Source organism: Vipera ursinii (genome assembly GCF_947247035.1).
Source record: "Vipera ursinii genome assembly, chromosome: 1".
NCBI lineage: Eukaryota > Metazoa > Chordata > Lepidosauria > Squamata > Viperidae > Vipera > Vipera ursinii.
This window is the reverse complement of record NC_139512.1, coordinates 85225060-85251153: the sequence shown is the minus strand read 5'-3', so window position 1 is coordinate 85251153 and position 26094 is coordinate 85225060. Positions and strand designations below refer to the sequence as shown.

General features: G+C 39.4%; 1 protein-coding gene across 3 annotated transcripts in view; it reads left to right on the top strand.

The window, feature by feature from the left end:
- Positions 1-3632: 3632 nt before the first annotated feature.
- The window catches only part of CTTN (cortactin), a 39521-nt gene continuing 17059 nt past the window's right edge, over positions 3633-26094 (top strand). Inside the window, exons 1-7 of one of the 3 annotated variants that reach the window (XM_083352516.1) lie at positions 3633-3815; positions 9615-9698; positions 10768-10841; positions 12925-13054; positions 16711-16821; positions 24247-24301; positions 25235-25345. In XM_083352516.1, the coding sequence (XP_083208642.1) occupies positions 3780-3815; positions 9615-9698; positions 10768-10841; positions 12925-13054; positions 16711-16821; positions 24247-24301; positions 25235-25345 (601 nt within the window). In that variant the 5' untranslated portion in view covers positions 3633-3779. Of the gene's footprint in view, positions 3816-3987; positions 4370-9614; positions 9699-10767; positions 10842-11979; positions 12056-12924; positions 13055-16710; positions 16822-24246; positions 24302-25234; positions 25346-26094 lie in introns of those variants that run through there. The other 2 variants (XM_083352517.1, XM_083352518.1) reach the window with 2 other exon arrangements.

The window sequence follows — 26094 nt, the reverse complement described above, 5'->3', positions numbered from 1 at the left end:
TGGTTTGTGAGCTATATAAAATAATATTTTACTTTTACTGCCTTTCCTCCTGACCCAAAGCAATAAACAGAAGTAAAATAAACAATATTCAATAAAACAATTCAGTAAAATGGCCTACTATATTTATTTATTTATTTATTTATTTTTGGACTTATATGCTGCCCTATCTCCCAAAGGACTCAGGGCGGCTTACAACAATAAAAAAACAACAATACAAAAATTAAAAACGAATTAAATAACAGCCCCAAAATAAATTAACTACAGTTAAAAATGTTTAATGTTAAATTTATTTGATAAATCAATAAAAATAACTGTGCAGCAGTTTAAAATATAGTACATTGTATATGTCAATATAACTATTCACATTTACCCAGACAGGATAAGCCACAATGAGAAGGCTTATATACAAATTTTAGAGAATAGCTTTTAGTTTATTAGTTTCTTTTCTTTTTTTAATATTTTATTTTTTATTCTTTACACACATACGTTAATTTTCCAAACAACGTGCGAAGTAAGTTCATAATTCATTAATACATATACAAATTTCACTCTTTGGTTCTTTTTTTATAAAATAAATTCCAGCTTTCATAATATTCTGTTTCTTCTTTGTCTTTTAGTCTCATAGTTAGTCTGTCCATCTCTGTGCATTTCAGTATCTTCTTTATTAGCTATTCTTCTGATGGTACTTGTTCATTTTTCCAGCATTGTGCATAGCTTATTCTTGCTGCAGTTATGATATGCAGAACCAAGTATGTATTTTGTTTATCAGTCTTTTCTGGTAATATACCTAATAAAAATAATTCGGGATTAAATGCTACATGTTCTCCTAATATATTTTCTAGCCAAGCATGTATTTTTCTCCAATAAGTTTTTACTTTATCACATGTCCACCAAATATGATAATATGTACCTATATTATGTTTACATTTCCAACATTTGCCTGATACATTTTTAAACATTTTTGCTAATCTGGCTGGAGGTAAATGCCATCTATAAAACATTTTATACCAATTTTCTTTATATGCAGTTGACATTGTCAATTTGTAATTTCTCTCCCATAATTTTTGCCATTCTTCTAACTCTATAGTATAACCAAAATTCTCTGCCCCCATCTTGTCATTGTCCCCTTAATTTGTTCACTTTCCATCTCTAAAGTTAACAAAAATTTATACAATTTTTTATTTAATTTCTCATCAGAAGTAATATCTTATCAAACACATTTTGTTCTTTATAAAATCCATACATTTTCATATCTTTTTCATATCTATTTTGTATTTGTAAACGTACCCACCATGACATGTTGATACCCTGATGTTCTAGTTTATTAGTTTCATCTTAACTCTGAAGATTTATGCTAACTGTAAACCTATCTAGCTGTGCAAATCAAGACTTGGGGAATTATTTTTAGTTTCTTTTGATCATCCAATCAGTAAATAAGAAATGGTTGTGCCTGGAACAAATTATTAATAGGCAGGCTGCCTGCCTGCCTGCCTGTGAATTTTGTGAAATTCATCAGAGAACAATTTTGTTCTTCATTTGCATGTCATTTTTCATTACGCTACAAAGGCCTACCCCGACATTTAATTTGTTAACAGGAGAGGCAGACATAAGATCATGAAATCCCTTTATCCCCAGGGTGAAGCCAATTGTAGTTCATGTAATTAGTAATAAACTCATACCAGCTATCAATCTTAAAAATTATTTCTATATCACTTCGCATTGCATAGAATCCATGAGCAATTTACAATTCCTCAAAGTATTTTAAAATAAAAATGAAATCAAATTTAGTGTAAAATCAAAGAATATGTTAAAGAAACATTTATAGCAAAATAAATGGCTGAGAAGTTTATAAAAAATGCTTCAAACTCGTTAGCATTATGTGTAGGGTAATTTTTCTATATGATGGGTCTTTTTCCTGCCCAGAATTATTTCAGCTACTAGCTTTTTCTTCATGGATAGAATTCTAGATTCACACACTATGCTAATCACTACAGTTCATTTGTTCTGGTATGTGGCTATGCAATTTGGCAATGTCTGCTACTTATAATATTGTTGAGACTTCAAGTTAGATTTCTAGCCACAAAATATATGCTGTATCAGTTTAGCTGTAAATCAGTTCCTCCTATTACGAACCTGATGTAGATAGCTGCTAATCTCATTAACTTTCCTTTTTGATGTCTTCGGCAGCAACACTTGAACTACTGTGTTATAAATTGGCAGTTTGGGAGTTAATGGTGCCTTGCCCAGTGGAGACAGGAAGTTCCTAATACCCCATCTAGTCTTTGCACCGCAAGAATACTGGCAATGCTACACAATATGTGACTCATTAAGCAGGCAGCAATGGATGGGGGAGAGGGAAAGGATTAAAAAGTCTTGGAGAACTTCCTACAACACGTAGGACACTTTCCCTTGGAATCCTTATTCTGCTAGCAAACCCTTATATTAATCCATGTAGCTTAGTAGCAAATTGAGGGCAACTAGGAGAGTATGTACACAAGGAGAAAGGTAGTTGGAAATTTCATGTGTGGCCATGACATCACATACTCTTAGAAATTGAATGGTCATAATGAGGAACACACCGTGGCTCATCATCTGAGGGTGGGAACCCCCATGTGCAACATCACAGACCTTTCAAAGACAAGTGTTGATGTCACACCTGACCACCCTCGCTAGGTGGTGGTTCCATCAGCTAATCCAACCCCCTGCTCAGGCAGGAAACCCTATACCATTTCAGACAAATGGCTGTTCAGTCTCTTCTTAAAAACTTCCAGTGTTGGAGAATTCACAGCTTCTGGAGGCAGGTTGTTCCACTTATATAAATGTGATAAATGTACACATTATATTATATATCACTCTTCCTTAGCCCACTTCAACTCACAGGATTGTTGTGGGCAAAATAAGAGAAGGAATGAATACTATGTATGCCACTGCCTTGAGTGATTTATAAAAATGATAAATGCGGGATAAAAATAAATGCCACATGCCAAATCCTATCAATCCTAGAATAAAATCAGATGGCTTTTCTCAAATTTTCTGCATATTTTTTTATTTGCAGAAATCATGTTTCATGAGTCCTAATTGCTTAATATTGTAAATTAAGGCTAAATTAACATTTGGCAAATCTTGCATTTTATTCACGATTTTCTTTAACATCAGTGACTTCTCGTAGGGGAGCACATTATTTCTAATGTTTAAACAAAGTCATTGTCAAGGCGCAATTTCAAACACATTTTAACTTCTTCAACCTTGAGATGAATGCAGGTGACTTAAATAAAAGCGACATTGATCCAAAACGACGCCCCTTCTCCCCCCCTCCCCGAATCGGAAACATTTCTGCGCATGCTCGGCATAATCCACAGCAGCGCTTCACTCTTCCAGAAACTTGGCGCAGAAAGCGGGAGATTCGCAGGAGGGGCATCGACCAAAGTAGTAGCTCTCCCGCTTCGGCCTGATCCTGCTGAAGTTTAACTCTTTGCTTAAGACGGAGTCTTCCGAGCCGCTGCGCCGGCGGATAGCCAGAAATGCGCCGGCAATTAGCACCTATTGACAGGGTCGACCCGGCGACCTCCCTCCCTCCCCCTCTCCTCAGCTCTTGCTTTGCATGCCTCCCCGCTCCGGCAAGCCAACCCGACGTCGAAGGTTGGGAGACGGAGTCGAAGGGCCTTTTTGTCCTTCGTGGGGTTGCGTTCTTTTCGGCTACTTGTTAAAAAAGCGTTGGGACTACAAAACTTCGGGGCATCTGGCAGCATCTGGTTGCTCATTCGCAAAGGTCTCGCTCGATGCGCAGAGACGGGCTGGCAACTCTCCGGCCGGAGGTGCGCCTTGAGGGGGGGCGCGCGGGGGGGGGGGAGAAAGGCAACCCGTGGAAGAGTCGCAAGGGTCATCGGAAGTCAAAGCCAACCACCCCTCCCCCGTGCCATTTATAGTATTAATTGGGGGGGGGGGGAAGGCGCAGGCGCTCTCGCTTCTTTCGAGGCAAAAGGCTTCTTTAAGTCGCGCGGGAGGGCAAAAGCAGACGCTCCGCTGGGCGAGCCGGCAGACAGGCCGCCGTCTTTGCAGACGGGAGCGGGCCCGCCGAAAACCCCCGGGATCTTTTATTTTTTTTCCCCCCAAGGAAACGGACTGATGCGGAAACCGCGTCTTTTCGCCTCCCGCAAGCCCGCAGCGGAGGCCGAGCAACCGATGGGGGCGCCGTGGCCATATCCCACCGGATGACGCGCCGTGCTGAAAAACAGGAAACGGGATCCTGGGAGAGGCGGAAATTGCAGTGCTAAGCAGAGCTCGGAAGGTGCCAGCAGGCTAAAGGAGGAGCGGGCGTTGCGTCGGGAAGGAAGGCGCCTGGGCAGCGGGGAAGTGGGCTGGCCGCAAAGTAAGTAGTGACAGGAACCCGGGTCCTTGCCGGGGGCTCCGCGGTCCCTCCGCAGGGGGAGAGAGAGAGAAAGAGAGCAGCGTGGACCGGCCGGCTCTTTGGTTCCTCTTCGCCGGCGGGATTGAATGGCGCGGCCGAGATCGGAGGGGGGTTGTTTGAAAGGAAAAATAAAAGAATATAGATATAGATATAGATCTTTGGTCATTCGGGTTTTTCCCCACGTAGAATTGAAGGTATAAGAGCAACGTTTCTTATACCTTCAATTCTACGTGGGGAAAAACTCGAATGACCAAAGATCTACATACAAACACCCGCGAAAACCTATATATATTAAAAAAAAGGGGGGAAGGGGAAAAGAATAAGCTCGGCCTGGCGTTATTCTGGTGCGGAGCTCATTCGCCACTCCGCGATCGGAATCTGGGCAGAGGCGGCGCTGATGCGGAGCCCGAGGTGGGGCCGCTCCTGCGATTTTGGCTGGAGGCAGCACAGTCCTCTTGCCAGCGAGCCTGGATGGGGCGGCGGGGGCGCCGCTTGCCATCCTGGTGGGCTGCCTGGCTTCCTTGCTTTGAGGGCTCTTTGTTCTCCAGCAGCGAGGCCGCTGATCAAAGGGGTGGTGGTGGTGGTGGTTTTGTCGAATCTGCCTTCCCTCCCTGCCCGATCGGGAGGATGCGATTTGGCTGATTCCTGGCTCGCTCCCCGCACCTCCCTGCTTCTTTAATGCAGGACGGAGAGGACGGTGGCGGTTCCCTCTTTCGCCCGTCTTGATCAGCACGAGGTAGGGTGGGCATGGTAGGAGAGAAGCCGGGTCGGGTCTGCAGGCTCGTGACTAACGCTTCCCCGGCTGGATCTGCGGGGTAGAGGAATTGGTTGGCTTCCTTCCTAAAAAATCCCTTTGGAAGTACAGTCAGGCAGGACACCCTTTTTAAAAGCTGGAAATTGTGAAAAGTGGGAACCCTTTTCTCCCCCCCCCCCTTGAAAGTAAAAACCAGTTTTAAAAAGGATGCGAGTTCTAGGGTAAGGGCAATAGTTGTATTAGGACAACTCACAAGGTCTCGTGTTTTATCTGCTGCGTGATTTTAGAAGACTAGGAGAGGATCTTAACTGGGAGCCAAGATGCTTTTTGATTATTTGAAGTAGGGCCTCCCTGTCTGTATTCACCAAAAAATGGCAAGAAGTGGGCCGGTAAATCATGGAGCCAGCCATTCAATTAAATGTGATCACTATTGATTAGGATGCATATTTGCATATGTCAAGTCTACATTGAGAGTTGTGGGTTTTTTTGTTGCTTCTGGGGACATAAATGCAGAAGTAGATTTGGTATCAGACCTGATTTTGGGAATGGGATTGGAATGGAATTTTGAGGGTGGAATGTTCATTGCTTGTGATTCAGCAAGTCACACAAAATCTTACTCATGGGCTACTGGCAAGGAGATATTTGATTCATCCAGGCTGAGAACAGTATAACAGTAGGTTAGCCATGCTTTAAATATCTATGGGGTGTTCATTTAATTATCTGTACATTGATTTCTTTTCAAGATCAAAGTAATATTAATCTTAGTGTCTTAGGATTTTAATGCAAACTCTACATTAATTTCATTTCAAGATCAAAGTAATCTTGGTTTCTTAGGGTTTTAGTGCAAAGTATGTATCTGCAAAAATTGAATTCAAATTTCTGTGTTTCATTTAAGATATACTTTAGTGCAAAGTATGTATCTGCAAAAATTGAATTCAAATTTCTGTGTTTCATTTAAGATATACTGCTTAGTATTTTCGGCTGCTTTTAACAGTTTTTTCCTCCAATTGTTCCTTTTTACTCTGATAGCAGTAATTGCACCTAGACTAGAGGGTTGTGACCTTCACATATGTTTTCTTGGTTTGTCATTTGCTTTCTCTACTCTGACCTCATGACCAAACTGAGTTTGCAAAAGCCCTGCAGGAATGTACATTCTTTGTTCTTGCCCTGATGCTCCTCTGTTTTTCAGTTTTGAAGACGATGTTACATTCTTGCTAAAGAATTATGGAAGGCAGAGTACATTTCAAAACTATGATCAGAAAAGAGATTGTGAAATGTACGTTTTTGAAGGAGAAAAGCAGGCTAAGCTAGAAGGCTAGGTTAATAGAAAAACAGAATAACAGAGTTGGAAGGGACCTTGGAAGTCTTCTAGTCCAACACCCTGTGCAAGCAAGAAACCCTATATACCATTTCAGACAAATTATTGTCTAATGTATTTTTAAAAGCTTCCAATTTTGGAGCACCCACAATTTCTGGAGACAGTCATTCCACTTATTAATTGTTCTAACTGTCAGAAAATTTCTCCTTAGTTCTAGATTGGTTCTGTCCTTGATTAGTTTCCATCCATTGCTTCTTGTTCTGCCTTCAGGTGCTCTGGAGGGGCTTTGTGGCAGTCTTAAATGTTGGAATACTGCTATCATGGTCGCTCCCAGTCCTTTTTATTAAACGTGTCATCAGTTTGGAGTCCTTGTGTTGTTGCCACAAGAGACCCAAGTCCAGCCCCCCAATTCCCCACCCAAATTCTGTGGACCCTCATCTAGCGCCAATTTAGCTTTGACTGTTGGTTGATTAAATTCTTCTGCAAAGGTAGCAATAATAATAATCTGTGCTTTGAATTTAACAAATGTGCCTGGTTATTTGCGCTGGACAGTTTGGGTTGTTAGAAATGCTGGCCAAACTGGGAAGGGATTGAGAGAAAGTGTTTGTAAAAGAGGAGGAGGAGGCAGCAAGGTTTTGAGTTTGGGCAATTTTTTGTTCAATTTGTATCTGGCCTTTTGTTTAGGAGCTGCAGCTCACAACAGTGTAGGCTCCTGTCCTTGCCTTCTTTCCTTTCATGATCCCTCTGAGGTGGGTTGGTTAAGAGAGAGTATTAGCTGGTCTAATATTACCCAGTGAACTTCTGCGGCTGAACATAAAACCCCTGGTTTCAGTTCCACGCTGTTAACCGTTACCCGTTAGCACACATTCAGGTTAATTGTAGTTAAGACTGCTTTACTTCTGAAATTTTCACACTGCCTAGATCTGAGGAAATTTTCTTAATAAGTAATTTATGTCAGTATACATTATTTAGTTTTTATCTGCTTCAGTGTGTATGCCAGGCTGCTTTAAAAGCGCAGCTTAGCCATAAAATCATTGCATACCTTAGACTCAAATGATTAACTCAAATGATACCTGTAATACCTGCAGCAACATGTCACGCTGACCATTATCAAGGTGAGTTTACTGAGAAAGATTAAATTTATCTTGGAATCCTTTCCTTAAATATGGGGATTCCTGTACAAAGGCAGTGACTTCTTCTCTTATATTACAGATCTTTTAGGAATTACAACTGCTAGGTAATTTGGATTAATTTGCTTACGCTGTTTATCTATTTCCCCAAATATAACTCTACAAACCACAGTGCTATTCTCCTTTCTTTGTGGGAGTTCTTGGTGCTTTCTGAGCATGATTCAGTCCTCTGCCCTGTCAGTGTTTTGTTCCTCTTGGTAGTTCCTTGATTAGGCTGTTTTTTACTGTTTGATTGTCTGAGTTGATAATTTCTTGATTGGGATATTTATTGCTTGATTGTTGGACTAGTATTAGTCTCTGTGTATAAACAGAGAGCAAACCCCACTCCCTTCTGGCACTGAAGAAATTACCTGGTTGGGTAATGAAATAGCGTAAACCAGGGGTGTCAAACTCAATTTTATTGAGGGCCGCATCAGCATTGCGGTTGCCCTCAGGGGGCCGGGTGGGTGTGGCCAGGGTGGGCGTGGCCTACTGGGTAGGCGTGGCTAGAATGCGTATGGCCTACTGGGTGGGCATGGCTCTACATCGTTCACATCAAGGGTGCCTATGGGGGCCTGGGCAGGAGTGGGACAGATCTGAGGGTCTCTGGCAGGAGGAGGGTCTCTGGGCCAGGGCCAAGGCAGTGGGGGCCGTTCCCTCACTGTTTCTAGGATGGCTTCGCGGGCCACATGAAACCACTTCGTGGGCCGGCTCCGGCTCCCGGGCCTTGTGTTTGACATGTCTGGCGTAAACTAAGAGAGCACTAAGGACTCCATAGTTCAACCCCGACCTACAAATAATCTCTTAATTAAAATTAAATCTTCTATTGGCCGCCTTTCTTTGCTATGGTATGAATAGAATCTAAATTTCTTTGGCTGTTAGCAGTCAGAGTAATACCAGTAGTAGCAGCTCTTGGGTTGTCTGAGCTTTCCATTCTGCCCCCCCTCCCACCTCCCCCAAATTGCTATGTCATTGCTGACTTGAGTGATGTGGACAGGCTCTGTCCAGCCTACGTATAGTAATGGTAAAGAAATTTACAATTTATAATGGAAAAACAAAGGGCACAGTAAAGGAAATGTAAGCCTCTGCACTGCTAACCACATCTGGTGTGGAACATTGGAAATGCTGTTGTTGGAGCAGAACCTTCAGCCTTCCTGAAACCGAAGCCTAGAATGGAAGATAAGCTGAAAATACTTGCTACAGTTCAGCATTTCTGATTTGGCTGAATCTCTGAAGGTTACATTTTAATTTGCTGCAGCTTAATTCAGCGATTTTTTTTCCCTTTGAAATAATCTGCAGAGAATTCACTGGGATTTTCTCTTGGGTAAAATACAGGAAAGGCCACAACCTTATTTTGGTTGATTATACTTGTGAGATGTCATAAATCAACTTTATGGGATTTTGGCTGCATCGTCAGTTATCTTGAGTAGAAAGATTGTATTACTGTACTTGTTAAAGCTTTGCTTAATAGTATGATAGCTTCTGTTGCAGTGGAAGTTCATTAGTATAAAATGTGCACAATATCTGACCTAATCACTTTTTTAGACTTGGAATGGTAGAAATGAAAATTGTCCAGCAGTAAATATTCAGAAATGAATTAGCTAAACAAGAATGCCTATAAAGTGTTTCTTTGGATAAATATCTTTTTATATTCACAATGTGCATTTAAAAAGTGAGTGAATTGCACAGTATTGATGTTCCTTGAAGTGCTGGCAGGAATTATGCTTACAAGTCGAATAATAGCTAAAGAAAATCATTTCCTCTTTCCGAAATTAGTCTGAGAATTTTCTTGCAATAATTTGGCATCAGTTAAATCTATCGGAGCTAACCTTATTGGTTGCATTCAATCAATAAAAAACATTGTGATTCTATGGAACTAAAAGCCATTCTGTATAGTGGTAAATAGGTGATTTTTTAAAAAAGAACCTTTATTAAATATTGTTCATGCATGTTCTGATATTACAGATGTGGAAAGCATCGGCAGGCCACAGCATCACTCTGAGCCAGGATGATGGTGCTGATGATTGGGAGACAGATCCTGACTTTGTGGTACAATTTTGAATTAAATTTAAGAATTATCTTAAAAAGTTTATTTTTACAGTTAAAAGTGGGAAAATCTAATGAACTTATTAATTCCGAATTTTAAGAGCTGTTGGGAGGATGTGTGTGTGTCCCAGACTATGGGAATTCTGCTTTAAGTTTTCTTAAATATGGATGTGGCTACAACATGAAGTACTTAGTCTAATACAGGGCTTTTCAACCTTTTCACCCACTGTACCACTTTTAGGATATGGCAACATCCGAGTACCACCAGTCGCCTAGCAAGGTGTCAAAAACTTGATGACCAAAAAAAAAGGAAAAAAGTGATGAAGTACAGGTAGTCCTCGACTTACAACAGTTTGCTTAGTGACTGTTCGAAGTTACAATGGCACTGAAAAAAGTGCCCCCCAAGCCACAGCCGAGCAAGATGCCTGCTTGCCCACCAGGTGGCACTCTTCCTCCTGTCCAAGGTTTTCATAGTTGTGAGCATTTCTGTTGAGGATTGGCAGCGGGGGTGGGGGGGTGTTTGTTTTTATTTCCCCCGTCTGCTGGGTGGTTGCAACAGGTTTTGGTCACTTCACATGACCCTGGGACACTGACTGTCATAAATATGAATCAGTTGCCAAGCATCTGAATGTAAATCACAAGACCCTGGAGATGCTGCAACATTCCAGCTGATCGGTGCTTCTTCTGGGTTCAGAAGCAACAGGATCAGCGCCAGGCTCCAGCTGGAGCCTGGCTCTGATCCTGGTGCTTCCACTGAGCCCTGACAGCCCCGAAGAAGTGCTGATCCTAGCAGTTTCGCTAAGCACTGACAGCCCTGCAGCTCCAGCCAGGCTTGTGCGGTGCTGCCACCAGTTCAGCTCATTCTTCTCCCCCGCTACCACTTTTCTAGGATGGTCGCGTACCACCTGCCAGGTGCCAATGTACCACAGGTGGTACCCGTACCACTGGTTTGAAAAGCCCTGGTCTAATGAACTGACCAAATTTAGTAATGGCAGGGACATAGAATGATGGAGCTTGCTTAAAGCCTGGGTTCAACTGTTGCAATAAAACCTTTTTCCAATGTACTTTACAGAATGATGTAAGTGAAAAAGAACAGCGCTGGGGTGCTAAAACTGTCCAAGGATCTGGTCACCAGGAACATATCAAGTAAAATATATATTTTTTACTATATTTACTATATTTCGCTGATCTCCAGGGGTAGTTTTAGGTATAATTTCTAGAGCAATTGGTGGGCAAGGATGGCTATGAGTTTGTGAAGTGGCAGTCCCAGTGTATTTCAAAGGTCTGGTTAGGGAATACTATTCCTCTTGAGCTGAGACCTCTGAATTTGGGCTTGATGATGGTCAAGAATTGTTGAGTATAGAGTTAGCAATAACTACAGGAAAAGTCACTACTCTCATGTCTTAGCTTTGAATAAGGCATGACAGAAAACCTGTTTTATCTACCGAAGAAATACATGTCTTGAAACCTATTCATGACGGATGATTCATGACTGAACTTGCCCCTATATTTGCTATAGATATTTCTCAACTGTTATTATAATTATCCTATTTAGTTGTGAGCTCTTTCTTGGATGAGAGAAAAAGCACTTCCATGAGAAGTGTGCAAAATAATCCATTCCAGAAATGAAATTTTGGGGGGAGCTGTAGAACCTTTGGTTCCTCTGAATGATACCACCAGCCCAGCTGTTCCCTGAGTGGTCTTGCAGGTTTTTTTTTGTAGATAAAGCCAGCCCCACAATATTGGTACATCACTTCAGGAATGACTGAACTGCAGTTGTCCAGAGCAGTGTTTCTTAACCTCAGCAATTTAAAGATGTGTGTCTTGGAATTCTGGGAGGGGAAGTCCACACATTTTAAAGATTCTGAGGTTGAGAAACCTGGCCCTTTCAAGATGTGTAGACTTCAAATCCCAGAATACTGCCATCAGCAAACCCATTGATGAAAATTCTGGGAGTTTGAGTCAGCACACCTAGAAGCAGTCAAGCTTAGGAAACAGTTCTAGAGGAAGACCAACATAACTAAGCTGGTAAAATTCAAAGGGGTTTTCAAATAACCACTTTTGAATGTCAGCCTAAGAATTATGAAAGCATTTGTAATTGTTTCTTGAACTTTTAACATAAAGTTCAGGAATGTGACAAGTTAACCTTGTTTTCCACACTGTACTTACTTCAAAACATATGTTGGAAAATTTTGTAGCAGTTACCTGATTCTAACAATATATGAAAAACACAGATTTTTAAATGTTTTAACTGTCATGGTATCTCTGTTCTAGTTAAGAAAAACTCCTTGGAATAATACAGCTGCATTTCATATTCTTGGGAGTTGGGAGAAAACCAAAATGCTTGTGGATTTTTTAAAGTCAGTAGTTTGAAATTCCTTTCTGAGTATCTATGTCCTCATTGTCAAATGTGATGCGTCTGCAAAGAAAGTAATTTATTATTAGATTTATTAGGTATGAATAGTAGAACAGAGGTCTCCTTTACATATTTACATGGAAACTTTTGATAGTAGAAACATTAATAGAAAAGGGCCTAGATATATTAAATCAGTAACTGAATAACTTTTATATGATTGGGAATTGTTTTGAGAAATAAATACAGAAGAGTTGTAGAAAGCGGGAGAGACACTGAACACATCTCTGGAGGGTCTATATCAGATTTTGCCCTATTTCTCTCAATCCTCTTCTTTCTCCTCCTTGTATTAGAGCATTAAGACTCTGATAGGTTATTTTATTTCCCAGCGATAATTGTTCTGCTTTCCCTTTGGAGCTTGCTATTGAATTTTGGGAGAGAGTTATTTTCGGGAGAGGGGGATTCCAAAGGCCAAGTAAAAGAATTCAGGTGTTGGTTGCATATTGCCCACCTTGTACTGTGCCATGCTTCTATGTAACAAGAATAAATATAGCCTCTGCTTCCCACTCAAAACATACAATATATATGGTCCCTTTCCTTCAGGGAAATATCCAAATTTTCCATTTTATTTCTAAAGAACTTTAGCCCAGTGTTTCAACAGTTTGAACTAACTGTGGTAAGACTTCAAATTATGGTAAATTAATATGTGAGGTTGGTTTGTCTTTACTAAAGCTGGTTCACATTCACCACAGTTTAGAGTTTGGGAAGATGTAAAGCTCTAGTAGTTAATTTAGAGATTTTAAAAAAAAAGTTTCTGGAGGTGAGAATTAGGATTATTCTTGTGATGCTCTTTGTTTGTTTGCTTCCTTTCCAAAGCATTCATCAGCTTCGAGAAAACGTGTTCCAAGAGCATCAGTCCCTCAAGGAGAAAGAGCTTGAATCGGGACCCCAAGCTTCCCATGGCTATGGAGGGAAGTTTGGTGTGGAACAGGACCGCATGGACAAAGTAAAATTTCAAGGAATTGGCTTGGTTGCTACTCTTGGGGATAGGATATGTTGATTTCAGTTATTGTCCTACATTTTTGAGACCTACTACCTGTGCTTTCTTTTCATTCAGATTTTGACGGAGAAAGTTGGCCCAACTTAACTTGACCCTAATCTCGCTGTCTCTCAAGATTATCGTTAAATATTAGAAAGGGGGAGCGTATTTGTTTCTTCTCATGCTTATTTTTGCAGATTCCTGGGAGCCTTTTGCAGTACAGAGTTCACTCTGCCTTCTAAAGTTATGACTCATTTAACAAAACAATTATAATCTTGTTTGGATAAAAATGCTGAACTGCAAGAAGTGAATCCACCCTGAATGAAAATGAAACAATTCGCATTGTGGCTTAGTGCCATAGTGTAAACACAGCCTTTGAGTAAATGCTATAATGATTTTTCTCTTGATGTAATGCATTCTCCTCAAACAAGTCTTGAGAAGTGAAGGCTACGGGAATTTATTTTCTTGTATTTCTACTTTTTTAAAATATAGATTTTTATCCCACTGCTTCCTCCTATTTTCCCCACAACAACAGTCTTGTGAGGAGAATTGGGCTGAGAGATAGTGATTGGCCCAAAGTCCCCCAGCTGGTTCTTTGTACCAATTTATACTCTTTTCTATAATGGTTCATAACACGGCTGGGACAATACAATGAGGGGAAAAAAGTTTATCCCCTGCTGATTTTGTATGTTTGCCCACTGACAAAGAAATGCTCAGTCTATAATTTTAATGATAGGTGTATTTTAACAATGAGAGACAGAAAAAAAATCCAGAATTTTTTTTCCAAAAAAAGTTATAAATTGATTTGCGTTTTAATGAGTGAAATAAATATTTGATCCCCTATCAGCAAGATTTCTGGCTGCCGGGTGTTTTTCACATAGGTAATGAGTTAAGAATAGGAGCACTCTCTTAAAGGGGGTGCTCCTAATTTCAGCTTGTTACCTGTATAAAAGACACCTGTCCACAGAAGCAATCAATTAGATTCCAAACTCCACCATGGCCAAGACCAAAGAGCTGTTCAAGGATGTCAGAGACGAGATTGTAGACATACATAAGGCTGGAATGGGCTACAAGACTGTCGCCAAGCAGCTTGTTGAGAAGGTGACAACAATTGGCGTGATTATTTGCAAATGGAAGAAACACAAAATAACTTAATCCCCCTCGGACTGGGGCTCCATTTAAAATCTCACCTCATGGAGTTTCAAAGATCATGAGAATGGTGAGGAAGAGCTACACGGGAGGATCTTGTTAATGATCTCAAGGCAGCTGGGACGATAAGTCACCAAGAAAACAATTGGTAACACACTACGCTGTGAAGGACTGAAATCCTGCAGCACCTGCAAGGTCCCCCTGCTCAAGAAAGCACATCTACAGGCCCACCTGAAGTTTGTCAATGAACATCTGAATGATTCAGAGGAGATCTGGGTGAAAGTGTTGCGATCAGATGAGACCAAAATCGAGCTCTTTGGCATCAACTCAACTTGCTGTGTTAGGAGGAGGTGGAGGAATGCTGCCTGTGACCACATGTCAAACATGAAGGTAGAAACATTATGCTCTGGGAGTTTTCTTCTGCTATGGGGACAGGACAACCTCACTGCATCAAAGGGACGATGGACGGGGCCATGTACCATCAAATCTTGGGTGAGAACCTCCTTCCCTCAGCCAGGGCATTGAAAATGGGTCGTGGATGGGTATTCCAGCATGACGACGACCCAAAACACAAACGGCCAAGGCAACAAAGGAGTGGCTCAAGAAGAAGCACATTAAGATCCTGGAGTGGCCTAGAAAATCTGTGGAGGGAGCTGAAGGTTCGAGCGGCCAAACGTCAGCCTCGAAACCTTAATGACTTGGAGAGGATCTGCAAAGAGGAGTGGGATAAAATCCCTCCTGAGATGTGTGCAAACCTGGTGGCCAACTGCAAGAAACGTCTGAACTCTGTGATTGCCAATAAGGGTTTTGCCAAGAAGTACTAAGTCGTGTTTTGTGAAATACTTAGTCATTAAAACGCAGATCAATTTATAACTTTTTTGAAATGTGTTTTTCTGAATTTTTGTTGTTGTTATTCTGTCTGTCACTGTTAAAATAAACCTACCATTAAAATTATAGACTGATCATTTCTTTCTCGGTGGGCAAATGTACAAAATCAGCAGGGGATAAAATACTTTTTTCCTTCACTGTACATAAACAATAGAATGAAATAGGCTGTGTTTCCTAGCATGAAGTTTGAAAATGCCTGTGTGTTTTTAATCTGATGCGCATATTGATCCCAGCCAGGTGAAATGTAATGTCACTGTGTCTAAGTCAAATTCACTTTTCCCCAGCTGTACTGGGAATATAATTCCAAAAAATGTCCATGGTGGTTGAGAATTCTGTCAGATACTTTTGACATAGCTGAAGGGCACCCATTTACATAGATTATATATTTTGTTTTGAAAAATAAAGATGGGAAATCATAGAACATATGCTTCAGAAGTTGCTGCATCATAAGAATTTAATCTTTGGATTAGTGTGTGGTCAGACCCCTGTAAGAAAGGAGATGGAGTGAATAATGTTTGGATTTGCATATTCTAGGTGACTGCTCTCTCTTTTTTTAATACCGTATTTTTTTTATTGCGAAGTTACTCAGAGTTTTGTGTGGTTGATGTGGCTTAGAAATTTGATAAATGAACAAATGCTCCAACTGCTTTGTTACTGGAGTCAGTTTAAATGCAGCATTGACCCTAAAAGCTGGAGAACATTGTAGCTAAAGGAGACTAATTATTGCTGTCATTTATTACATTAATATGCTGCTTTGCTATAGTTTCTTTCAATTGCATATTTAAAAAGTCAATAAAACTTCCATGGTAAGAAAGTAACATCCATAGCAAAGAAAAAACAAAACTTATAATCAGTAATAATAGAAAATGTACCTTCTTGACAGTGGCTTGCTTGTAGTCATTCCAAATGTGCATATGACTTGTGGGAGAAAGGGGAAGAATTTAAAGTGCTTAGATCAAAGTGCTGGTATGAAGGGCTTAATGAACCCCAAAATGTAGGTACTGAGATAGTTAGCAACAAGAATTCTAATTTGTGTATGGCCAGCATGTGGTCTGGTTGGCAGGCTGTCTGCAGTCCCAATCATCTAGAGTTGAGCATTGCGTGTGAGGACTTTTTTTTTGTAAACAGCTATGCTCAATGTGCAGCTGCCAGATACCTGAAACATGGCATTTGAGTGGAACTGAAAGGAAGGTTTCAGCCTGCTGCAACACATTCACATGTACTAGTAATATGTGGAGTGGTGGGTTTCAAATACCTGAACAACCAGTTCTCTTATTTGATGCAGGCCTGGGCCTCCGAGGCCTAGAACAAACTTCTGGAAGTGGCATCCATGCGCTTCTGGCAGGCCGTTCTAGGCCTGGGAGGCCTCCTCCAGGCCTCCGATGCCTAGAACAGACTTCTTGAAGCAGTGTTCATTCAGCCGGTTCTCCGAAGTCAGCAAAATTTAGCTACCGGCTTTGCTGAACCATTCTGAACCGGCTGAATCCCACCACTGAATATGTGGCTACGGCTAGTTTAGGAAGACTGTTTGAGTCCAGTCATTAGGAATAACATAATAAATGCTGTCTTCTATTTTCCCCTTTCAGTCAGCTGTTGGTCATGAATATCAATCCAAGCTTTCTAAGCATTGTTCCCAGGTGGATTCGGTTAAAGGCTTTGGTGGCAAGTTTGGTGTACAAGTTGACAGGGTTGACCAGGTAACAGATCTTCTCTGCTTTTAGCATTGTGCACAGTGCACTGTGATCTTGTTGGCTGTTATATTTTTATGCTGCATGTTTTCAGCTTTGCTTGGATAACTTTTACAGCCATTCCCTTTCTGAAAAATTTGTCTAATACTTTATTCCAATTGCTTGGGTTTATGTTTGCACAAAATAAAGGAAAGAGAGCAGCGAGAAATTTATTGACTAATCATCTTAAAGCATGATTATAAAATATACTGAATTGTACATGAAAGACTGATTTGTGGCAGTTGTATTGCAAGCTGAACCAAGAATGTGTAAATATTTTGTTTTATTTATTTCTGCATTATAGCTATATCCCACTATGATCAGAATCCACTCTATATAGTATAGTGAAATTTGGGAGTGGGGAGATTTAAATTTGTAACATATGTTATATTTACACAGGGAATCAGATATCCTGACAAAGAGAATTTGGAATGGGGCAGGGCCAGCGCCATGGCGGGACGACACATTCCTTGGGGGCTCCCAAAGGATTGTCGCTTTTCAGCTGTTTGGGGGGTCTGTCTGAGTTCCAGATAGACCAGAGCCATCCTGTAGGGATGGTGAAGAAGGGAAGCACAGTTTGGCAGCACAGGAGGGATCGCAACCTCCTGGAGAGCCGACAGAAGCTTCCTGGACCAGCAGCTGTCAGACAGCCATTGCAAGACGTCACAAGCTGGGGTGGTCACTTGGAAGATTTTGAAAGTAAATTTGGAGGATTGCCTGGGTGAGACGATTGAGAGACCTTAAATGCTGGAAATTGTGTGTGTGGGAGGAAGTAAGAAGAATTTGAAGCCGGGGGGGGGAGCGGACTTTTAAGCTGCTCCTCTTCCGGAATTGTAGCGGCGGAAAACAATGGAAGGCAAAAGAAGGCAATGAATCAAGTATCTCGGCTGAGAATACTTTTGAAGCTGCAGTGCTACTTAGAGGCACCTGGGTGTTAGTAGACTTGGTAGGCTTATTATAAAAAAAAAATAAGGGAGAGTAAGTGACCTTGAATGACATCTGCTGGACTTACTGATAAGAAAGTTACAGAGTCTGTATTTTGGTTTGGTGAATGGTGGATTGTTTTTTTACTTTGGAGACCTTATTTTTGATCTTCTCTTCTTTTGGATTAAGGCACGGAGAGCCTGAAACAAACAAAGAAGTATAACCTGTATGGATTAATTTTTTTCCCTTATTCAGATATAAGTATATTTGGCTTTTTCCTTTTTTTTCCTTCCTCTTTCCTTTGTTCTCCCCTTTTCCTGTCATTGAAATTTTTTGCGGTTTTTTTCTTTCTTTTCCTTTCTTTTTTGGAGCACATTTGGATTATAATATCCCATTGATTGAGCTTAAATGGACTCCAGAAGATGGTAGAAGACAGGAAGGCCTGGAGGAATGTTGTCCATAGGGTCGCGATGGGTCGGACACGACTTCGCAGCTAACAACAACAACAACAACAATCCCATTGACATTTGGATTATAAATTACTGGAGAAGATGAAGACTACAACACACTTAGCAACAGCTGCCCCTATATCACAGAGTCCTGTGGCACAGAAAACACTGGACACTACAACGCAGCAAGATAGATCTAACATGGATTTGAAAAACATGATACTGGCACTACACACAGACTTCAAGGAAGGGATAGGCCAGGAGTCAGCAACCTAAAACAGTGAAAGAGCCACTCGGAACCGGTTCCCTCACAAAAGGAAAAACTGGGAGCCGCAAAAAATGTGTGCGTACATGTGCGCATGCGCAGAACAGGGTTTGACTGAAGAGTGGAGCCAAGGCGAGATATGCACCTACCCTGCATATTTGAATTGATTGGTTGAACCTTTTTTAGTCCCACTTTTTTTTTTTGGACTGCACATGGCAGAGGACTGGGAGCCGCAGGAGACGGCTGAAAGAGCCGCATGCGGCTCCGGAGCCGCGGGTTGCAGACCTGTGGGATAGGCAAACTAGAATAGGACCTAAAAGAGGTCAAATAACTGATGGAGAAAAATGAACAAAGACTGCAACAAGCTGAAGAAAGAATTGAATCAACAGATAAGAGACTAGAGGAGATTGATAACCGACTTACATCAACAGACAGGAACCAGGAAAAAAAATATTTCTTTAGAGATGGATAGAGCTGCTTATTACTTAAGATTCCAGAATGTTGAAGAAGGAAAGGGAGAGAACCTAGCAGATGTAATGGCAGGAATATTAGCAGAAGCATTGGAGGAAAGCAAGGAAAAGATAATTAATGATATAGATGAGATATTTAGAATACATACTAGATATGCAACGAGAAATACTTTCCCCAGAGAGGTGCATATAAGATTTACTAAAAAAGCATTAAGGGCAGATATATTACAGAAGCTGAGAAATGCTACAATAAAATACAAAGGAAGAGAGATAGTGATATTAAAACAGATCCCAAGAAGAGTGAGAGACCTGAGAAAGGAATATCAATTTTTGACGAAATGCTTAATTAAAAAAGGGATAAATTTTAGATGGTCAATACCAGAAGGAGTAATGATAAATTGGCAAGAACAGAGACATAGACTGGACACATTAGAGAAAGCAGAACTTTTCTATGATCAATACTTTGGGCAGCAAGAAGAAGAAAGGCTGAGAGGGGAGAGAGTAATCAGACATCAGGGAGACGAGACAGAGAAGGGACGGAGTAAACATAGCATAGAAGAGGAGGAAAGGGTGTTGAGAGAAGGGACAAGAGCAAAAGGCAAAAGAGCAAAGAGATGAGAATGACGAGAGCAGCTAAAACTTCAAATAAATAATGGAAGAAGAGATAAAAGCAATTTCGATAAATGTAAATGGACTAAATTCAGCTATAAAAAGGAAAAGAACACTAAATAAACTGGGGAAATTAAAAATGGACATAATTTGTTTGCAAGAAGCTCATATTAGGAAATAACATAAAAATCTATTAGAATATCCAAAATTGGGAGAATTATACACTTCACTTGCAGATCAGTGTAAAAGTGGTGTGCCATTATATATTCAGAAAGCAATACAAACTACATTGATATATTCAGACGAAGAAGGGCAAATTTTAATGGTGGAAGTAATTATGAATCGTAAAAAAACATTATTGGTAGTGATTTACGCCCGAAATGAAAACCAAGAAAATTTCTATTCAAAATTACACCAGAAAATAATAGAATTGGAATTTGAAAGCATATGTATGATTGGAGATTTCAGTGCTATTGTAAAGGCCGAGCTGATTTATAATACGACAAAAAAAACCAACAAGACCCTAAGGAGAACACTTCCAAAATCTTTTCATAATATGGTGGACAAATTAAATAGATGTTTGGAGAGAAAAATATCCGGAAAAGAAGCAATATACATTCTACTCTAACAGACACCTGTCCTGGTCGAGAATAGATATGATATGGATGTCAATAGACTTATTCATAAATACACAAAATATAACCATAGAAACAAACACATGGGCGGATCACAACCCTTTCACAATTATATGGAAAGGACAAAAAAAAGAGAACAAGATAGACATTAAACCAAACTATTGAATGAAAAAGACTTTCAGCAATATATGGAGAAAGAAATGACTTTCTTCTTCAAGGAAAACAAAAAAGAAGATACCTCACTTCAAAATGTCTGGGACACAGCGAAAGCGTACATGAGAGGACTTGCTATAAGACTTATTTGGGGAAAAAGAATGAACAGAAAAGACAAAATAGGGAAAAACTAGAGGAAGAATATAAGACACTTGAGAAAGAATTACAGAAAGATACACAAAACAAAAAGATTAAAAATTTAATGGAGTTGAACAAGCATAAAATGAACTTAATAGAAAATGAAGAAGTGGCAATGAAAATAAAGGCAGCTAAACAAACCTTTTTTGAACATGCAAACAAACCAGGGAGATGGTTGACATATAAAATTAAAAAGGAGAAAGAGAAGAGATGGGTTAAACAACTGGAAGATGCTGAGGGGACTTTACAACACCGGAATGAAGAAAAGAAAAAATAGCTTGGGAATATTATGAGAATTTATATAAGCAACAAACAGTTTCAGATGATAGGATAAAACAATTCTTGGAAAAAACAGAGATACCTAAAGTACCAGAGAAATTTAAAAAGCTATTAGAAGGGAAAATAACAATGATGGAATTAACAGAAGCAATTAAAAAACAAAAGAATGGCAAAACACCAGGACCAGATGGGCTACCAGCGGAACTATATAGAACATTACAGGAATTGTTAGGCAATGTAATGCTGGAACTCTGTAATAAACTCCTCTCTGAAGCTAAGATACCAGATTCGTGGTCGGATGCACTTATTACCCTGATACCAAAGGAAGAAATGGAAATACAGAAAATAAAGAACTATAGACCGATTTCCTTGCTGAATGTGGACTACAAAATGTTCACATCAATCATGGCCGAAAGACTTAAAAAGTTCTTAAACGAATTTATACATTTGGATCAAAATAGTTTTATGTCTAAAAGACAGATTAGAGACAATATGTGAATTGTATTAAGCACATTAGAATACTATGAAACACATCCTGAAAAACAGATGGCATTGATGTTTTTGGATGCGCAGAAAGCATTCGATAATGTGAATTGGCAATTCATGATAAGACAACAACAGACTATGGATTTTGGGGAGAAATTTATAAGTGTAATTAAAACAATTTACAATAAGCAAGTAGCCAAAGTAATGATTAATGGAGATATGACTGAAAAGATTAATATTATGAAGAGAACAAGGCAGGGATGTCCTCTATCTCCATTATTGTTTGTCTTGACACTAGAGATACTAAATAGAACTATAAGACAGAAAAAGGATACTGTATAAAGGTATGAAAGTTAAGAGAGAAGAATATAAGCTACAAGCTTTTGCAGATGATCTAGTATTTATCTTGGAGGAGCCACTAGAGACAGGACCTGTATTAATAGAACAAACAGAAAAATATGGTGAGGTAGCAGGTTTTAAGATCAATAAAGATAAAACAAAAATGTTAGTGAAAAATATTACTGAAAAACAAAAAAAAAGAATTGATGTGAAAGATATACAGATTGTAAAGAAGGTAAAATATCTGGGGATTCACCTGACAGCAAGATGCATAACAATTAAAGAAGATAACTATCACAAATTGAAAAGACAAATCGAAGTAGATTTGGATAAATGGGAAAAGGTACAACTATCATTAATGGGTAGGATTGCAATAATCAAAATGAATATACTACCACGATTGTTGTTTTTGTTTTCAACAACACCAATAAGATTGGAAAAGAAATATTTTGAGGGGCTAAATAAAATAATTTTGAAATATATTTGGCAGGGAAAAAAGGCAAGGATTAATTTAAAAATGTTACAGAATGCAAGACTCAGAGGTGGGTTTGGTTTACCTAACTGGGAATTATATTATCAGGCTGCAGCATTATCATGGATGAGAGAATAAATCTTACTGAGGAATAGTAGATTATTGACATTAGAGGGACATGATTTACAGTTGGGATGGCATGCTTTCATATGGTATGGGAAAAATAGAATGCATAGCTATTTCGAGAGACATCATATCAGGAATTCTTTATTGATAGTTTGGGAGAAAATAAGGAGAAAGCATTAGTTGAGGATTCCTGATTGGCTCTCAACTATGGAAGCGTTAATACACCCCAACATGGGAAACATTATAAGATGTAAAGACCTAGTAACAGACACGGGGGAGCTGAAAACCAAACAACAATTAGAGGAACAAGGAATAAAGATGGATTAGTACATGAGAACGCAAATACAATCTAGATATGAAAAAGATGCTAAAATAGATGGTTTTAATTTGGGGAGAAGAGAGTTAGATGAAATACGGGAACTGAAGAAAAATGGATTAAAAAATTTATAGCTACTTACTATATAGGGAATTAGAGAAGGAGCAAGTAAAGGAGTCAATGATAAAATGGACATGAAACTTTGGATATACGATTGAATTAGATAGATGGCAGCAATTATGGGAAAGAAACTATAAACTGATAATGGCGACAGCGTATAAAGAAAATATGTACAAGATGTTCTATAGATGGCGTATGTCTTCAGAAAGACTAGCTAAAATGTTTAAGGACAGATCTATGAAATGTTGGGAATGTCATCAAATACCAGGCTCTTTCTATCATATGTGGTGGACGTGTGCAGAAGCTAAAACCTATTGGAATATAATCAGAACATGGATAGAAAAGATGATACAACAACGTATAGAACTAAGACCAGAAATATTCCTGTTGGGTATTTTACCAGAGAAATATAATATAGAGAAAACATATTTGATTATTCATATAACCACTGCAACTAGGATTGTGTCTGCACAAAACTGGAAGGCACTGAAAGCTCCTCCAGAAGAAGAGGTGGTCGGGAAAATAATGGAATGTGCGGAAATGAATAGATTAACAATGATAATTAAAGATAAGACAGGGTCAGAGTATTATGAAATCTGGGGAAAATTTTATGAGTGGGTGAAAAAGAGAATATGCCTAAAAGATAGCTAACGCTAATTTAGATGGAAGAAAAAGGAGGAGATAAGGAGGGAGACTCAGGCGACACAGTATTGCATAACCGGAAGTAGTATAAAAATTTATAGAAGTGTATACCGAGAAGGCCAGATTTATAGAAATATTGATGTAATAGAAAATTAATGTTATCATACCTAATATAGATATTGAAAATCTAAGGAGAGGAGCTGCTCGGACATTACCCCTGAATTGTATCGGAAGAGGAACGGGAGGGAAGAAAGGAGAGGAGAGAGGGAAGAGAGTAGAGGAGGGGGAAGGAAGTAGGAAGATTGGAGGAAAAGAGGAGGAGAAGTGGGGAGAAACGGGAGGGGAGTGGTGAGGGAAAGAGGAGAGGAAGAAGAGGGAAGTAGGAAAGAAAGGAGAAAGCGAGAAAGAAGGTAGAGAAGAGGAAAGAGAGAAGGAGTGTGGATACAGTGAAAAGGGAAATGGACGAGCAGCACCCAAACTTACGAGTATGTATTTATGTATTGCAGTATATTTGTTGATTTGTTTGTGGGAGAAATGGAAAAATAAAAATAAAAATTTTAAATTAAAAAAAGAAAATTTGTGAAATACATTTTCATAAATCCTTAATGCTTATATATTGATTAGAAACAATAGCTATCACTTTTAAAAAGGTTTGAAGAACTGGAGTTGGCAACAGGGTCTGTAGGTGCCAGGGCATGACTGGGGTCCCAAACAGTGTCCTCCCATCTAAGCTACAATAATATGATGAGGTAAAAATGGCAGAAAAACACATGTGAATGCTGGGCGCATTTGAAAATGGGGAAGGCCTCAACCATTGTGCACGTTTGCCCCAAATTAAAGCTATCTCCTGAAAAGATGCCAGTTCTAGCTTTTATAAATTTGAACTTATTGTTGAATTATTTTTCTCTGCAGTCTGCTGTGGGATTTGAATATCAAGGAAAAACGGAGAAACATGCTTCTCAGAAAGGTAATTCTCACTGAGAAATAATTTGTTCAAAGCATATAAAAGATTTGACAAAATCTGCTCTGAAAATTATTTTATTAACACATGTACATATCCATTCCACATGTAGAATAAAAAATTACAACAACACACTGAATAAGATACTTTATCATTATTTTCTTACCTTAATTAATAAAGCCTAGTAAAACACATCCCAATTTTCAGCAAAATAACCTGGAATTAAGGAGAAACTTCCTGACAGTGAGGACAATTAACCAGTGGAACAGCTTGCCTTCAGAAGTTGCAGGTGCTTCAATGCTGGAGGCTTTTAAGAAAAAGGCTGGAGAGACACCTGTCTGAAATGTTATAGGGTCTCCTGCTTGAGCTGGGGGTTGGACTAGAAGACCTCCAAGGTCCCTGCCAGCTGTATTCTGATTGATAGATGACACTTACATGGATGCTTACAGTAAATGTGTGAGCCTATAGAGTGATAGAGCAACAGCAGTTACATGTCTAAAAAAACTAAGTATTCCTGAATGATATCCTTTTGGAATTAATGTTTGGATTGATCACAGTGATACTTAGAATAATAAATCACTGCTTCCTGCATTTTGAAAAGTAGAGCACTAAGGCAGGAAGTGATAAAATGAGCAGAAATTGTGTTGACTTGTTAAGGAGTTTGTTATTGGCAATGTAGGTCACAATCCAGATTGGTGATACAAATATAAAGACCTTTAATACTGGCAGAAATTCTGAAGGCATCGGGAGAGTCTCCAAATTCTAGGAGAGTTTACGTATAGTACTTAGTGGTGCTATCAAATAACGGGATTCAATGGGGATATGGAGCATTTATCAGTGAACTTGGTCATAACTCACTAATCGGCAGTGATATCCATTCTTTTGTTCTGCTGCTCCTACAGTAATTTCTGATACATGGTGTATTTTGTTCTTTCTCAGACTACTCAAGTGGATTTGGTGGGAAGTATGGTGTGCAGGCTGACAGAGTAGACAAGAGTGCCATGGGATTTGATTACCAAGGAAAAACAGAGAAACATGAATCCCAGAAAGGTTTGTTGCTAAGATGATCTTAGCAAGGTCCTAAATAATTCCTTCTCTTTACAAGACTACAAAGATTCTTCTTGTCTTTATATCTTCTTTATCACTTCATTTCTGATAAGTTAGTTGATGTGGAGATTATTTCTAGCCCCATGTTTTCTGTCTTCGTGGATGCTTATGGAACAGAAGATATTAAAATACAGTGAGTTCAGTGGATACCTGAATTTAATCACCCCAAAGTCCATTTGACTCTTAACAACATATCGTAAGATATAGTCCTGATGTAAACCTAACTTGAGAAATAATCAGCCCATCCTAGTGGGTTTAGGGCAGGGGTAAGCAACCTTGGCTTGTTTATGACTCGTGGACTTCAACTCCCAGAATTCTTGAGCCAGCATGGCTGGCTCAGGAATTCTGGGAGTTGAAATCCACGAGTCATAAACGAGCCAAGGTTGCCTATCCCTGGTTTAGGGATACTCCTTTCTAATGTATTCTGCTCTTGTTTGACAAAAATAATGGTAATTAACACTGTTGTGTGTGCTATCTATAATATTTACTGGAAGAGTCAAATGAGAAAATGCTATGCAGTTAAAAATATCCCTGTTCTGCCTCTGCAGGAAATATATTTCAAATTTCATCTTTATCCTAGAGAGAGCATTGAATTATAAAAATTTCATTGAATCCATTGATATTTGATGTCTAAAGTAAACATTTTCAGATTTGCACTGAAAAAAATCCTCTCTTCTCTAAATGAAGTAAGA